Source organism: Silurus aristotelis, assembly GCF_946808225.1.
Source record: "Silurus aristotelis genome assembly, chromosome: 9".
Classification (NCBI taxonomy): Eukaryota; Metazoa; Chordata; class Actinopteri; order Siluriformes; family Siluridae; genus Silurus; species Silurus aristotelis.
In genome coordinates this window covers 11,215,741-11,232,953 of record NC_139582.1, presented here as the reverse complement: position 1 = coordinate 11,232,953, position 17,213 = coordinate 11,215,741, and the positions used below count along the sequence as shown (strand labels likewise).

At 40.7% G+C, this 17,213-nt stretch overlaps 1 protein-coding gene across 30 annotated transcripts in view; it reads right to left on the bottom strand.

Annotated features, from left to right (window-relative positions):
- Positions 1-761: 761 nt before the first annotated feature.
- The window catches only part of tjp1a (tight junction protein 1a), a 103,060-nt gene continuing 86,608 nt past the window's right edge, over positions 762-17,213 (bottom strand). For 4 of the 30 annotated variants that reach the window (XM_083550800.1, XM_083550788.1, XM_083550789.1 and 1 more), the window contains 14 exons: positions 17,131-17,157; positions 15,262-15,344; positions 14,013-14,223; positions 13,637-13,737; positions 13,112-13,438; positions 12,382-12,519; positions 11,053-11,664; positions 9,461-9,546; positions 9,120-9,323; positions 8,486-8,568; positions 7,894-8,284; positions 7,511-7,728; positions 3,711-3,854; positions 762-2,035 (listed from right to left, as the gene is read on the bottom strand). In XM_083550800.1, the coding sequence (XP_083406926.1) occupies positions 1,941-2,035; positions 3,711-3,854; positions 7,511-7,728; positions 7,894-8,284; positions 8,486-8,568; positions 9,120-9,323; positions 9,461-9,546; positions 11,053-11,664; positions 12,382-12,519; positions 13,112-13,438; positions 13,637-13,737; positions 14,013-14,223; positions 15,262-15,344; positions 17,131-17,157 (2,720 nt within the window). In that variant the 3' untranslated portion in view covers positions 762-1,940. The remainder of the gene's footprint in view (positions 2,036-3,710; positions 3,855-7,510; positions 7,729-7,893; positions 8,285-8,485; positions 8,569-9,119; positions 9,324-9,460; positions 9,547-11,052; positions 11,665-12,381; positions 12,520-13,111; positions 13,439-13,636; positions 13,738-14,012; positions 14,224-15,261; positions 15,345-17,130; positions 17,158-17,213) is intronic. The other 26 variants (XM_083550814.1, XM_083550791.1, XM_083550794.1 and 23 more) reach the window with 16 other exon arrangements.

Genomic DNA, 17,213 nt, shown 5'->3' with positions numbered 1-17,213 from the left:
GAAGCATTTTAGAGCAACGTGCTTTCAAATAGAAATAAAGCTATGAACCTTATGGAGTTTAATGAAGAACACTATGCAGTCATGAAGCACCAAAAAATAATCTGAAAGTAAATGATCTTCAACATAGCCAGTTATCTAACATTTCTGAGGTAAGGATTTGGATCCATTGCTTCCATTTTGAAATAAAAATGCTGAAAAAAATTATAAAACGACTAAAATTGTTAAAATATCATTAAAATGTCTAAGCACATGATCTAATTCATACACGAACAAAAAAAAACTATTATTTTAAAAATTATTTTATTCATTGATATAGTGGCATACCTGAATTGAAAAGAAGAAAAGTGTGAAGATCTAATATTCAACTTAAGCTGTGTTATTTAAAAGATAAGAAAAACTCACTGGTGTGCCTTAATAATAATAATAATAATAATAATAATAATAATAATAATAACAACAACAATAATAATAATAATAATAATAAATCTTCTATTAGTAAAAAAATACATTTCAGGGCACGTAAACAGCATTACAAATAAACGTGATGCAGAAGCAGAGATACGCACTTTATCAGAAGAGCGTTTAACTCGAACTCAGCACATTCCTCTTGGTTTCAAAATAAAGTGTAAAAAGGACACTAACCATAAAAACACATTTAGACATTAGTGTGGATAAACTGATTTAAAGGAGAGAAAAAAACATTACTTTTACTCTAATGTGACAAGTTTGCAAGGCTTTGAGATATAACTGGAATATAAAGATTTTTTTCTTTGCATTTATTTATTTATTTTAGGTTGTTGTTTTTTTTCTTTTGCTTTCCGAAACGTTTCTTTTCTTACAAAACCATAAAGACATAAAAAAGTCAAGAACAAAGGCCAGGTTAGCTTTATATACAGCGGGTTTTCTTTGTCGTGTCGGAAATCGTGTGCATAAGCAGGTACACCGAGATCTGCGTGTGTGTGTGTGTGTGTGTGTCTGCGTTTCAGGTTTAGACGCACTGGCAGAACTTCATTTTGTAGCTTTTATCGTATATAACTTACAACGAAAAGACAAACACAAACTTGAAAAAGTTGAATAAGGCATCGCGCTGCTTTAGGAGTGTGTGTGTGTGTGTGTGTGTGTGTGTGTGTGTGTGTGTGTGTGTGTGTGTGAGAGAGAGAGAGAGAGAGAGAGAGAGAGAGAGAGAGAGAGAGAGAGAGAGAGAGAGAGAGAGAGAGAGAGAGAGAGAGAGAGAGAGAGAGAGAGAGAGAGAAAGAGAAAGAGAAAGAGAGAGCAGGAGTCCTGAGTCTGAGACGTGCATAGATCTTCACAGCATGGGCAAATTTGTGCTACATTTTGAAAGTTTTAGTGTTATTGTGTTTGGGGAGATTTTCAGGGGAGAGCAGCACCGATTCACATCAACGTTCTGTGCTTTATTTCACATACGGTTTCTTTACTTATTTCTAATCTCTAAGTCACAGCCCTTCTCTTCTGTGTTACTGTGTTTTATTTCTACACTTCCTTTCATCCCTCAACACTTACTCTGTCTGTATGTGTGTGTGTGTGTGTGTGTGTGTCTCACTTTACTAAAAGCTCGATCACCTTCTTCATATATTACAGTCACTCTAAATACTGCGGTGGGCATATGGGACAGGTCATAGGAGCAGATCTTGTAAATCCTGGGGGAAGAGTGCGTTTTGTGTGCAGTCCAACGAGGAGATAAATGAGAAAGAGGAGGAAGGAAAAGATGAAAAAAAGAAACAGTACTTTAGATTACATCATATTGTCTCTGGATCTAAATATTATAAAAAATAAAATGCAGACATCCTTCATTTTTTCATTTTCAAATTGTTAAAGAGCTCACTTCACTAATGGCAGTGTGTGTGTGTGTGTGTGTGTAGTTCTGTGTGAGTGTGTTTGTGTGTGTGTGTGTGTGTGTGTGTCTAAGTAACAGGTTCCCCTCAGAAGTGGTCGATGAGCACAGACACGCAGTTTGCTCCAACCATGTAGTTTGGATCTCCAGGAAGAGATTTATTCTGCCAGTTCTTGGGGTCACCTAGGGGGAAAAGAGAGAGAGAAGAAGAGAGAGAGAGAGAAAGAGATGAGTGATAAACCCCCTCTTCCACTTTGGGCCTTTCTTTGGGTCATGATTTATAAAGACACTCGAGTAAAACTCACCTGGCCTCTCTAACATCATGCTAAAACCTTACAGAACATAATATATTAGCATATCATTTGCATATTTAAATGGCCAGTACTGGGACAGCTTTCTAAAACTGCACATAGAATTATAAACCACACATTGTATAGACAAATAAATCCCTTATTTCTATTTTATACCACAGCTGCATTTACTGCTACTCATGACACTAGGAAAGATTTATGTAAACATTTCCACCGTCATTGTATTTAAAGCTTGGAAAAACAAAAAAACACTAAACAGACGAAAGTTTGTGGACACCTGACCATAAGATTGATATGTGCTTACTGAACATCCCATTCCACATTTAGTCACCATTTGTATAATCCCCACTCTTCTGGGAAGATGTTCCTCTAGATTTTGGAGTGTGCTTGTGGAGCCACCAGGGTGTTAATAAAATCAGGTACTGATGTATGTGAGGTGAGGGGGCCTGGGATGCAGTCAGCATTCTAATTCACTCAAGATCTTCCACTCCAACCCATTTAAACCATGACTACATGAAGCTTGCTTTGTGTACAGGGGTACAGTCATGCTGAAATGAAGGAAAATAGCTATGCTACTGTCTGAAACATTCATCCTATACAATTGTGTGCCTCCAATTTTGTTGCAACAATTTGGGACAGAAACTACGTACGAATGGAAATGTCAGGTGTCCAAATACTTTTGTCCATATAGTGTATATATCCTGGAGGGAAAGTGAGCGAGGCATCCGTGGTGCCAGTTAATATTGGAAAGGTGCCAATCATTCTGAATCAATATGTCACATGACTTGGGACCGGAGGGGGAAGAAATTGATGGTTTAGCACAACGGTAAATGGTAATGACTTAGCCATGATCATCACTAATGTGCTAACAGTTGTACTGGGTTCCCTCCATAAGGTTATTAGAGCTCTGTGAGAGGAAGATAAGTGTCTCCAGCTGGATGGTTGTGATGCCTCAAATCTCTGCTAGACTTACGGCTCCGTTTTTTAAATGAGGGATAATTAGCAGCTAATGTACAACTTCCAGCTAATTCACAGACCAGTCGTAAATACACTGTATATGAGAAAGAGAGAGAGAGAGAGAGAGAGAGAGAGAGAGAGAGAAAGGGGTCGGGTGGGGTGGGGTGGGTAAAAGAAAAGCCACCCGCTTGCTGTAGGCTCCTGCTGAAAAAGGAAGCAAAAAAAAAAAGAAAAGATCCAACATAAACAAAGAAAAGGTGGTGTACACAGTTTCAGTGGAATGCATGATGAAGTAAAAAAGGTGAACATGCACAAACTAAAAGCAGTGAAAAATCAAGCAAAAAATTGGGAAAAAGAATCAAAATGACAGTAATGAAAGAAGAAGAAATTACATCTGCTTAATGAGCCACCAGCTGAAAAATGAAGACATAAGAGTAATGAGTAAAAGAACAAATGATCCCATGAAAACCGTGAGCAGCTGCACTCATGAGAAAATAAATCAAATCAATGTGATGAAACAGATTTTGCCTCGTGAACCGAGCAGAGCCACACCGAAGCCCCAAAAGCAGAGAGATTAGAGAGCGGCGTACCCGACGAGGAGTCGGAGGATTTTAGAGCAAAAGACCAACCATCAGGAGTCATAGACGCACAGTGAGGAAGACGCAGCTCCACCGGCTTCTGGAACTTCAGACCATGTGGACCACACATCACCAGGGGGCTCAGGAGGGTTTCACCTAAACACACACATACACAGTTTAAAACATCCCTTTTCTCATCTTCAGTTAAAACTCTTTTCATGCCATGTTCATAATATAATAAAATATTCAGAAAATTGTGTCTTATTGCCATTAGCTGCAAAATGGTTTTTATTATGATTATTATTACGAACATAAATGCTTAATGTAAGTGTCAGTGGTATACATCACTAACATAACAGTGAAACCGATTAGATATCCAGATTTAAAACTGGAAGACTGGGTACAGTGTAAACGTTGTTGCTTTTTTTTCTGTAGTTTTGTAAGTGCTTCAGCATATTTAATATTTGTATAGTTTGAAAATAATCGGGTGAGCAGCAATAAAGATTTTGGTTTTACATTATTGTTATTGGACATGAAAGATAAGTTTCATGAACAAGAAATGATCTATTGTTAAAGCCACTCATACAGTGCATCTTAAAATATTCACTTTTCCACATTTTGCTACATTGCAGCCTTATTCCAAAATAGATTTAATTAATTATTTCCCTCAAAATTCTATAAACAATACCCCATAATGACAATATGAAAGAAGTGTGTTTAAAATGTATATATATATATATATATATATATACAGTGGGTACGGAAAGTATTCAGACCCCCTTAAATTTTTCACTATTTGTTATATTGCAGCCATTTGCTAAAATCATTTAAGTTCATTCTTCTTCCTCATGAATGTACACACAGCTCCCCATACTGACAGAAAAACACAGAATTGTTGACATTGTTGCAGATTTATTAAAAAAGAAAAACTGAAATATCACATGGTTCTAAGTATTCAGACCCTTTGCTGTGACACTCATATATTTAACTCAGGTGCTTTCCATTTCTTCTGATCATCCTTGAGATGGTTCTACACCTTCATTTGAGTCCAGCTGTGTTTGATTATACTGATTGGACTTGATTAGGAAAGCCACACACCTGTCTATATAAGACCTTCCAGATCACAATGCATGTCAGAGCAAATGAGAATCATGAGGTCAAAGGAACTGCCTGAAGAGCTCAGAGACAGAATTGTGGCAAGGCACAGATCTGGCCAAGGTTACAAAAAGATTTCTGCTGCACTTAAGGTTCCTAAGAGCACAGTGGCCTCCATAATCCTCAAATGGAAGACGTTTGGGACGACCAGAACCCTTCCTAGAGCTGGCCGTCCGGCCAAACTGAGCTATCGGGGGAGAAGAGCCTTGGTGAGAGAGGTAAAGAAGAACCCAAAGATCACTGTGGCTGAGCTCCAGAGATGCAGTCAGGAGATGGGAGAAAGTTGTAGAAAGTCAACCATCACTGCAGCCCTCCACCAGTCGGGGCTTTATGGCAGAGTGGCCCGATGGAAGCCTCTCCTCAGTGTAAGACACATGAAAGCCCGCATGGAGTTTGCTAAAAAACACCTGAAGGACTCCAAGATGGTGAGAAATAAGATTCTCTGGTCTGATGAGACCAAAATAGAACTTTCTGGCCTTAATTCTAAGCGGTATGTGTGGAGAAAACCAGGCACTGCTCATCACCTGTCCAATACAGTCCCAACAGTGAAGCATGGTGGTGGCAGCATTATGCTGTGGGGGTGTTTTTCAGCTGCAGGGACAGGACAACTGGTTGCAATCGAGGGAAAGATGAATGCGGCCAAGTACAGGGATATACTGGACAAAAACCTTCTCCAGAGTGCTCTGGACCTCAGACTGGGCCGAAGGTTTACCTTCCAACAAGACAATGACCCTAAGCACACAGCTAAAATAACGAAGGAGTGGCTTCACAACAACTCTGTGACTGTTCTTGAATGGCCCAGCCAGAGCCCTGACTTAAACCCAATTGAGCATCTCTGGAGAGACCTAAAAATGGCTGTCCACCAACGTTTACCATCCAACCTGACAGAACTGGAGAGGATCTGCAAGGAGGAATGGCAGAGGATCCCCAAATCCAGGTGTGAAAGACTTGTTGCATCTTTCCCAAAAAGACTCCTGGCTGTATTAGATCAAAAGGGGGCTTCTACTAAATACTGAGCAAAGGGTCTGAATACTTAGGACCATGTGATATTTCAGTTTTTCTTTTTTAATAAATCTGCAACAATGTCAACAATTCTGTGTTTTTCTGTCAATATGGGGAGCTGTGTGTACATTCATGAGGAAGAATAATGAACTTCAATGATTTTAGCAAATGGCTGCAATATAACAAAGAGTGAAAAATTTGAGGGGGTCTGAATACTTTCCGTACCCACTGTATATATATATATATATATATATATATATATATATATATATATATATATATATATATATATATATATATATATATATAATTATTAAATATATAAAAATCACAGTCTTTGCTCAGTACTTTGTTGAAACACATTTGGCACCAATTACTGCCTCAAGTCTTTTGGAGTTTGACGCTACAACCTTGGCACCTGTTTTTGAGCAGTTTTCTCCCAATCTTCTTTGCAGAACCTCTCAAGCTTCATCAGGTTGGATGAAGAGCATCAGTGCACAGCCATTTTTAGATCGCTCCAGAGATGTTCAATCGGGTTCAAGTCTGGGTTTCCGTCTGGGCCACTCAAAGTCTAAGGTCCAGAGCACTCTGGAGCAGGTTTTCATTAAAGATGTCTTTGAACAGTGCTGCATTCATCTTTCCCTTAATCCTGACTAGTAATCTCAGTTCCTGCTGCTGCATGATGCTGCCACCAGGTGATGAGCAGTGCCTGGTTTCCTCCAGACATGACGCTTGGCATGGTCTAAGAGTCCTTTCGGTACCTTTTGGCAAACTCCAGGCGGGCTTTCTTGAGCCTTTTACTGAAAAGTGGCTTCCGTCTGGCCACTTTACCATACAGGTCTGATCGGTGGAGTGCTGCAGTTCTTCTGGAAGTTCTCCTCTCTCCACAGAGAAACGCTGGAGGCTCTTTCAGAGTGGCCATCGGGTTCTTGGTCAACTCCCTGTCTAAAGCCCTTCTCCCCCGATCACTCAGTTCGGCCAGGCGGCCGCTCTAGGAACAGTCCTGGTGGTTTCAAACTACTTTCATTTACGGACCTTCAATGATGCAGAATGTTTTCTGTACCCTTTCCCAGATCTGTGCTTCAATACAATCCTGTTTCAGGGGTCTACAGACAATAACTTGGACTTCATGGCATGGTTTTTGCTCTGACATGCACTGTTAACTGTGGGACCTCATACAGACATGTGTGTGCCTTTTAAAATCATGTCCAATCAACTGAATTTACCACAGGTTGACTCCAATCAAGTTGTAGAAACACCTTAAGGATGATCACCTGAGCTCAATTTTGAGTGTCAAGGCAAAGGCTGTGAATATTTATGTACATGTGATTCTTTTTTTTTTTTTCTTTTTTTTTCTTTTTAATACATTTGCAAAGATTTTAAACAAACTTCTTTCATGTTGTGATTATGGGGTATTATTTGTAGAATTTCCGGAATAAAGCTGTAACAAAATATGGAAAAAGTAAAGCGCTGTGAACACACACTGTATCAGTATTCAGCTGACTGGTCAATCATAAGAGGTGATTGAGGAGACTTTCTTGGTAGACATTTAAAATGTGCAATAATAATAATAATACTAACAATAATAATAAATAATCCATGTGTAAAGTAGACACTGCTGTTATTAATATTTGTACGATGTTGACTATAATCACCTTTCTCCTTGTCGAGTGGTGGCAGAATGCTGTTGTCCCGGCACACTTTGAAATAGATCTCCTGCTCAACACCCTCGGGAATCGCCCCCTGAGGTATGATGATGCTCACGCCTGTCTCTATGGAACTCAAAACCCCGCCGTTCGAGTTGAAGATGCCTCGCGCCGTGGCGACAACTGTGTGCATATCTTCATCATCATCATCCTCCAGAGCGCTGGGGCTGAAGAGGACAAAGAGAGAGAGAGAGAGAGAGAGAGAGAGAAAGAGAGAGAGAAAGAGGGAGAGAGATAGGGAAAAAAGAAAGGAGGAAAGAGATAACAGCAGTTTAGAGAATACACACTAGAAATGAGTGAACACAGATTTGTAACTGTGCTATGTGTCAGACCTGACAGGGATGGCCTTGGGAACAGCGTTGATGTTGTTGTTCTGGTACTTTGGTGCACGTGGGAACGTGTCAATGCTGCCATCCTGATCTGTGGGCTGCGTGTGTGTTTTAGCTGGGCTGCTCGACGGTACTTTGACAGTCATGTCATTGGGCAGGAGATTGTGGTTAAACTTGGGGCTGTCGAATTTGCGCTCGAAGGGCCGTGCCGAGGCCGTGTAAGGTTTGGGGATGTTGTAGCGGGTGTAGCTGGAGGGCAGAGGAGCACCCGTGCCATTCACAGGAGATTTCTCAGGGAAAGTCTTCTGGGGAAGGTAGGAACTTTGCACCGTTTCCTCACGACCCAGGGGCTTGACTTTGGGAGAGTTGAGGGGTTCTAGAGGTGGTGTAGGAGCTAGAAACAGCAAAAGAGCAACAACAAAACAAATATATAAACATTTTTAGTACCTACTGCTATAGGTTTTATTTAAAGATTTAATAACCTCAAGGACGTTATCATGTAAATTAATCACTATTTAAGAAATGCTAAGAAAGTAAAGCCTTTTTTTCCCCTCTTGTTTCAATAAAGAATGTCTATAATTAAAGAATCACTTACCAGCAGGTTTGGGTAGAGTAGGGGGTGGAGCAACTGGGGCTACCTGGGGAACAGGACTAACCTTCTCCTGTGGCTCAGTCCTACTAACACACACACACACACACACACACACACACACACACACACACACACAAACTTGATTCAGAGTAACTAATCATTCATTTTTATTAAGTCAATCTTTATTCTGGTCAGCAGATCTTCAATGCATACTGTTTGTATGTATAGACACACACTCAGAGTTGCTAATCCAACTATTGATGTTTTTGGAAGGAACCCCCCCCCCCCCCCCCCAAAAAAAAAAAAAAAAAAAACGCACACAGACAGGTAGAGAAATCACAACCAATATATCAAGCAGTGGACTGAACAGGAAACCCTGGATTCTACCTGCTGCACTACTAAAATAAAAATGTAAAGATAAGAGTGATACCTGCTCCAGAGTTATATGTCAGGAGTCCTTTTTTTGTTTTGTTTTGTTTTGTTTTTTCCAATTTATGACTATTTAACAATATTGAAAGATTTATTTATTTATATTTTAAGCATTTATTAAGCACTTTGTGGATACCTTTTAGTTTGGTGAAGATGTGTACGTGTGTGTGTATGTATGTATGTATGTATGTGTGTGTATATGTGTTACCTGGGGTAGCTGTTCACCGGCTGGGGGGGGAGTTGTGCTGGTTTGCTCACAGGTTGTGGTTGTGTGGGAGGCTTGGTGTCAAAGCTGCGGCGATCGAAATAGGACAGCTGCTTTCTGTAGTACTCCTCATCCTCGTCGGGGTCGTAATGATTGGCCCGAACGATTTCGCTGGGTCTCGACTGGGGCTGCTGAGGCTCAGGGGCTCTGTGTTACGTGTGTGTGTGTGTGTGTGTGTTAAAGAGACAGACACAGTTATGAATAAAAGCAGCATTTATGCCAGTTAATTGATTCATTAATTTAAATTAGTAATATTCCCTATTTGATGTTTCCTTCCTCTATACCTGAAGGTCTTCTCTTGATCAAGGCTGTTCAGAGAGTTTGCTTTGGGCACAGAGGCTGCTCCTGGTTTAGGGACCATGTCCACTGACTAATTGAGACAAAACAGGAAATAACAGAAAGATGAGTCAATTTTGAATATGTTTGGAAAAGGAATTGTGCAGCAGGATTTAATAATATCTTAAAAAACATTTAAAATTATCTCCTTTTGCAAAACAAATACACATCTCAGGTTTGTAAAAACTAAGGTGTTTCTTTAAAATGCTTATATTTGTTATTTAATAACGTTATGAAAAAGATTTGTTATATACAGCGGTGGACGAAGTCGAAGAGTAAAGGTAGAGATACAGTAGATCAAATATTATTTCAGTAAAAGTAAAACTGCAAAACTCTCACTTGAGAAAAAGTACAAAAAGGTTTGCCTTCGAGATGTACGCAAGTGTCCTAAGTACTATGATTTATTATATACATCACACCAATATGGTAATAGAATTATCTTAATAAGTCAAACACTGATGTCTAAATTATGATCATGCCCTTCCTTCCAATTTCCTTTAGAACCAAATGAAATAACAGGATTTGGCAGCAGGCAGTTTCAGTTTAAGGTTTATTTGTGTTATTGCTCTCAAAATGTTCTGCTTGCTGCTAAACTGCTGCTCAACCGTATGTTCATGTCAAGTGAAGTCGTTTATTTCTATAACTCCCTTAGATGTAATGAGGAAGAAACCTTGAGAGGAACCAGACTCAAAAGGGGAACCCATCCTCCTTTGCGTGACATCAAGAGTGTGATTATAGTCTTTAAACAATACAGAACACTGGAGAGTGAGAACTAACATTTACATTTAGATTATGATTAATGTCCTTTTTACAGTCTTATACAGTCATTTGTGGTTATAAAACCAGGAGCTACTGAGCAACTCATAAAATCATCATACATCCAGCACCAGCTTCTCCATGCCAGAGCCTTTAAACACTCAAAGAGGTCCAATGTCAAAACTCCACATGAAGTGGGATCCAAATGGCGCTGGTACGTCTCTAGATGGTTCGGGATGTTTGCTGGGTCGGCATCTACTTCTTTAAAGGTCCATCTTCATGATTCGGGAAGTATGATTCCATGTGAAGTAGATACCACCAAACGGTAATCAAAACAAGATCGGCTTGCTGCGTGCTTGACCAGTTGAGATTTTTACTCACTCATGAATAAAAAGGAACGACCGATTTTCCACAATAGAGCTGCGTATTTCCAAATGGAAAAAGCTACTTAAATACAGTAACGAATAACGTTTACTCTGTTCCTGTTTACCAATGGTTATGTTTCTTTACAGCTTCAAAATGCTTTAAGAAAGTAAACAAAAAAAAAAGACTGTCGAAAGGACATTAATCGTAATTTTACATTCCAGTGCTTTTCGGCTGTTTTTTGCGGTGAATGGTATCGGTCATGTTTTTACACTTTGTAAAAATGAAGAAATGTCTATGAAAAAATTAATGATGGTGGCTTCAATCGAAGGAAGAGCATGCGAACCATCACACTCCGTTTTAAGATGAAGTAAATCATGGAGAGGCGTATAACGGCAGTAATACTGAGTGCTGCACTCACCTTTAGTGTGGTGTCGCTGTTCTCTTTGGCGCGGTCCACTGACACGGAGCGCTTGTTTTCAAACATTTTCACTCGCGTCAGCACCGACTGTGGCTTCAGCGCCGGGTCTTCCCCTGCCTCCGGTGGTGGGGGTGGGAGGGGCTTGGTCATTGTCTCCGCCTCTGCTGGGAGGGGCTCGACTTTGGGTGGGGGTGGGGTGTCCGAGTTCACGTACCCTTTAGGCTGAGTGTGCTTCGGAAGAGGCGCAGCATCGTAATACTGTTCCGGAGAGCGAGATGCAGGAGGAGGGAGGGGTTCCAGGTCGTAACGAGTGGGCAGGTCTTCATCATGCCGAACAGGCGAGGGGGCCGGCTTCCCGTAGCGCGGTCGTGCTGGGCTGTAATCAACCTGCCTTTCGTATCCTGGCCACTGCTCTTGTGAGTTCGAGTCATAGTTGCGAGACTTGGCGTCTCCGTAAGGACCATCATAATGATACGGCTGGTGATCGTAATCTCTGTATGCCATCTCTTCCTGGTAAAGGGGCTGCTGGGAGTTGTAAACAGGATGCTGCGTTAACCCGGGGCTTGCACGTGCTGCTGGTTTGTCATTGTAGCTCTCCGTCTGGTACATCTGCTGTAAAAATAAAAGAATTACGGATGAGCGGAACGTGAATGCATGACAAATTCTGTACATTATTTTTTTTTTTCCGGAATTTGAAATCGAGCAGGTCAGAAACCGGAGGCAGTTAATACGCATTTATGGCTGAAGGATGAAGCTTTAGAGTCGGAAGAAGGAAAAGACCTGCAATAGAGGAGACTAAGAGTTTGCCGTTATTATTATGAACATGTTCAGAAATCAGAAGCAGCAAAGTGAATATCATATTTTAAAAATGCCAAAAAGCAAAAAATATTGTTGCAGGCCACAGAAGAGCCTCGGACTACATCAAAAGACACGAAATAAAGCTTTTGACAAGTAGCCCTGAGTGAAAGTGCAAATACTGCACATTGTAGGTGGACAAAACAGAACAAGGCTACCTTTCAAAGTCGCCATAAGAAATATAAAATAGAAACAACAAATTGATTAGTATATATAAATACATCCACAAACGTCACTATCCACAAATGCGATCACTATTCGCATTTGCATCAAAGGTAATGATAAGTAAAACATACGTGGGGGTCATGCAAAGGGGTGCAAGCATTCAAAAAGGCTTATACACTGCTGCTCACACCAAGACACAACATGCACAGAAATGATTCGAGTGCAGTGGGCATGCAAAGAAAAAGATTAAGAAAGCGCACCAAGGCTATAACAGTGCTCAGATCTGTGACCAAGAGGCTTGTGAGGTACCTTGGGCTCTGATTGGCTGGGCTCAGGAGCCGGGGGCAAGATGGCCGCCCCCGGTCCGGTGCTGCCCTCCGAACTCAGAAGCGCTACATTAAGGTGGGCAGCAGGGGGCGCTGGCTCAGGAAGAGCGGGCTCTGCTTTCTGTGAAGGTGGTCACAAACGTTTAATACAGCATGCTCATGTTAACTCCTGCACAGCCGCATTCCTCATTTATTATCCGTCATTTGATTTTTTTTTTTTTTTTTTTTTTGTAAAGGGAGGTGAAGTGAATGGAAGCAGTCATGCACTGAGTGCAGAGTCTACAAATGGACAGCTTTTACATTTACTTTTAATTCTAGCATGGGGTACATTATTTTTTCTTTTTTTTGCATTTGATTTCGCAGAAACACTGAATACGAGATAAATACACTCGATATGTCTGACACAGATTCATCAGGTCATGCACATTAAAACTGACATCGTTCGGATATATACGGTTCAGATACAGCTACATAAGGGTGATCCACCACAGGGGGGCGACAACGATAATGACATTGATGAGGAAAAACAAACAGGAGTTCGAAGTTACAATTAAATATTTAAAAGGGGAAAAAAAAACCCACAATAAATTTCATAGATAACGTCAGTATTGCTTTTCTATTTTCTGGGTTCATAATCGCCTCCACATGCCCTTCCTGAGGCACAGCATGGCCTCCAGGCAGCAGGGAAAGTGTGCGGCTCTAAGAAACGCTACCTGATGTGACATGGGCGTGTTTTTGAAGGCGGCCGGTTCAATGCGTGCGAGAGCATCGTAGCTGGGTGGAGGCTGTTCGATAACAGGCTCTGAGGATCGACTGATGGCCGGACCATGGTGCGGCACCCCGTCGTCATTTAAAGGCTCGTCGTTCAGTGGCTCGTCCAGCTCGTGGTCCGTGTAGGTTCCACCCTCTGTGTCCGTGTCCTCGTAGTCGGAGGTGTGGCGGCTGTCTGTGCTGTACATGCTGTACTCGCTGCCAGGGGCCGACAGGTACGACAGCCGGTCATCATGAAGGTCCAGATCGTCCTCAGACGCCCCATCCGCCTGGGAGAGGAAAACCGAAAAAATAAAGATGGAGGTCATAAGAATTAACATATTGAAGTAACCTAATGAAAAAAGAGGGAAAGAAAGTAAAAGAAAGTAAAATATCCCACATTGTCAGATAGAACCAATACATAACTGACTGGTACATGTACCGTTTGTGAATAAATTAGAAACCCAATGATATAAGTTGAGCCCAACCTTGCCCTCAGAAACCCAGACCAGCTGATTCTGCTGCTGCTGGATCGTCTCCTTCAGCGCTCCATACCAGCCTTCATTCATGTTGTTCATATTTATTGTGGCTGTAAAGACAAAAAAAAAAAATAATAATTTAAAAGAGGTAGATTTATTGCTGTTCTGTAAATTCATTGAGACAAGACACTAGGGGGCAGTGTTGCACTAATAAGTGCAACTGGCTGGGGAAGGATGATATAAAAATATATACAATACACAATTTTTGGTGAGATAGGGAGCATCACGTTGTGCATTTAGATGTTATCACTTTACAATATAGGTATCTGCTGCTACATTCTTTAACTCTAAGAAATGTAGATGAAAATGCATATTGTTTGCTGACCGGTAAACAGGTGGTGGTTATTCTTCCTCAGTTTAAGGGCTCGTTCATACAGCTTCCTAGCGCTCTTCCTGGACTCGGGGCACAGCCTTGTCCTCATGTTCTTCACGCCCTGCTTACTGTCAGGGTTTAGGAACACCACGATGGGGTACCACTGAGCATAGTTCAGCCTGTCCACAGCATTGGGTGTGATGTCTAGCACAGCATGTTTGTCCTGCACACAACACACACACACACACACACACACACACACACACACACACACACACACACACACACACACACACACACACACACACACACACACACACACACACACACACACACACACACACACACACACACACACACACACACACACACAACAAGAGATTAGAGATGGGTGATAGAAGGGAAAACAATTATGACACTGGAAAGCTTTTTGATGATACATGACATGGCCCAGCAGTGTTGATTAATTTAAAGAAACATACAAAAATAAAGAATAAATACTGCGACCTTATTAAATGGCAAAAATACATTTAAAAGATATTTTTATAAAGAAACTTACATGAACAGAAAATTTTAATAGATAACATTTAATATATGTCTATTGTTACCTCGAAATCATACTGACATAACCTTCCAAAAATATCGTGTTACACCAGCAATAAAGCTAAACAGAGATAATCAGCTCATTTACTGACCACATTATTAGAGAGACACCGCATGTAATACGTTTTGGAGACAAGGTGAGGGAGGTGAGATGGTTTGGACATGTGCAGAGGAGGGACATGAGGTATATCAGTAGGAGAATGCTGAGGATGGAGCCACCAGGAAGGAGGAAAAGAGGAGGAGGTTTATGGATGTGGTGATAGAAGACATGCAGGTAGTTGGTTTGAAAGAGGCAGATATAGAGGACAGAGGGGTATGGAGACGGCTGATCCACTGTGGCGACCCCTAACAGGAGCAGCCGAAAGAAGAAGAAATTTACTGACCACTAACCGGAAGATCACCAAAAGCTCCGCCCCAAATCCTTCTCATGCATAAGTATTGAAGGAAATCCAGTATCGAATGTAAAAGTTTGACTACTCCTGTTTGTAGAATCAAATGTCCAGGAAGCAGAGCTTTACCTGATCCAGGATTTACATGATTAGGACTTGGGATTTAGTTGGATCAGGGACCAGCTCCACCGCTTGGCCTTTTGATTTAAACCTGAACTCCAGGTGTAATTTGAAGGCTAATGAATCTGCGGCTGTGTACATGCACCCACCTTATCGATGATCTGCTTGATAGTGTGAAGGCGAATAATTCCAGAGCTGCGCTGGTCCGTTCCTGCGTCTCGGGGCTCGCTTTCTGCAGCACGCAGCAGACAAAAGACAAAACACGGTCACACACTTAACACCCACAACCAGTCGCAGTGGTGTTTCGGCTTGGCATCCGCAGAGAGACGCTGTCCACTCACACTGATCTACGATCTCAAAACAGATCTTTTTAGAAAGTTAGGAGTGAGAGATACAACAGAACCTATCTGGGATCAGCCGAATACAGGCAGCTTCCACACACCCACACCCAAACTAACACACACCCACACAGATCAGAGTGCATGATGAAGGTGCACATGCGGAAAGCATACACAATTTGGATGCATCCAGACCTCTTTGTCTGTTGTGCATATAAATTTCATGCTCCCCGTTCGTGTAATTGCATTACTAGGTGTGTGTCTGTGTGTGTTTAATACTCTATATGGCAGGAAAAACATTTTAGGTGAAGCAGCCTAAGTTTAGGATGTTACCAAGAGAGATTTCATCATTATTTGGGGTTTATTTGTTGAAATCAGTCAAATTGACTCTTTTGTCTCGTTAGCGTTTGGGATTTGGTTCAAACTGCCCATTATTAATCGGAAAAAAAGAAAAAACGCTTGTAAAGTTTAAATTGGTCCTCTAGAACAATTTCATGTATTTGTCAAAAAGACAGTGAGAGAAAAAGGTAAATAAACCTCTCAAGTGCATGCAGAAATTTGTGCAGCACTAAAGCTCTGTGTTCTGGTTCGGTTAAGTAGCAGATGAGACTTAACATCCTGAAAGTCCCTGGAACAAATGTTCACTTTCTACTCAAAAGTGCAACTATGTAAGTAATATTTTCCTCAAAAAATCTATAAATAAACAGTGTAAGACTTTACTACACAGTTAATTTCTGTCAGCCAGAACAATCAAGGAAAGTTAGCCTTTATCCGATCATTACACACCTTTTCAAACAAAACATGCAGTCCTCAACAAGCCAAGCTCTATTCAAAGGAAGAATTATTGGCACCCTTAAACTGATCATACAATCCTTATTGTATAAATAGAAAACCTGGGACCCTTTTGAAGAGTGATTTCATTTCTGTAATGTTCCAGGATATTTCATATATCATATATATATGATCGGTCATCAGGTTCAAATAAAATGATTTTTTCTTTTTGGGTTTTTTTTTTTTTTGTACAAAAACTAAGTTTGTCAATTAAATTGGTCATTTTATGAAAAGTGATTTCATGAAAATTTTACCAATTAAAGGGATTGTATTTGGTTAATTCTGCCGGGAGGTAGACTTGACCATGGATATTTATTTTAACTAGGTAACGACTCTGACCTGATCAAAATGAAAAAGAATCCATGCTCCTCTAAAAGACCTTGTTAGACATTGAGATGTGACTATGCTGTTACACTCCCTCTAGAAAAGAAATCCATTCACTTTTGATCACAGGGATGCCAATAATTATGAAACCAGTGACCAAAAATGTATAAACAAGTAAAATGAAAGAAAAACCATAGAACTTCCCTGCTATAACAATTTGTACCAATGTATAGATTGTAGTTCTCTTTAGCAACACAAACTTTACATGACTCCATACACACTGGTACATATTGGCATATATAAAGTGGATTGCTTTTTTTAAGCATTTAGTTATTTAGTATTATTTCTTGCTATGCGAGGGTTGGTGCTGTATGACAGCATGGTGTAGAGGTCAAGAATAACCACTTTCCAGAACAAACAAAAGAAATACAACAAGAAAATAAAAGACATTCTTAAAGCCATAAAGAACAGCCCATGTTTGTCTAATACTAATGATTAAGCAAGCTGATGCAACGAGAGACATACTTTCCCCTTCTCCAGGGCGCTGTGTTTCTGCAAGGCAAAATACAGTCATAAAAAAAAACATCTAAAAACAGTTTCCACACGTG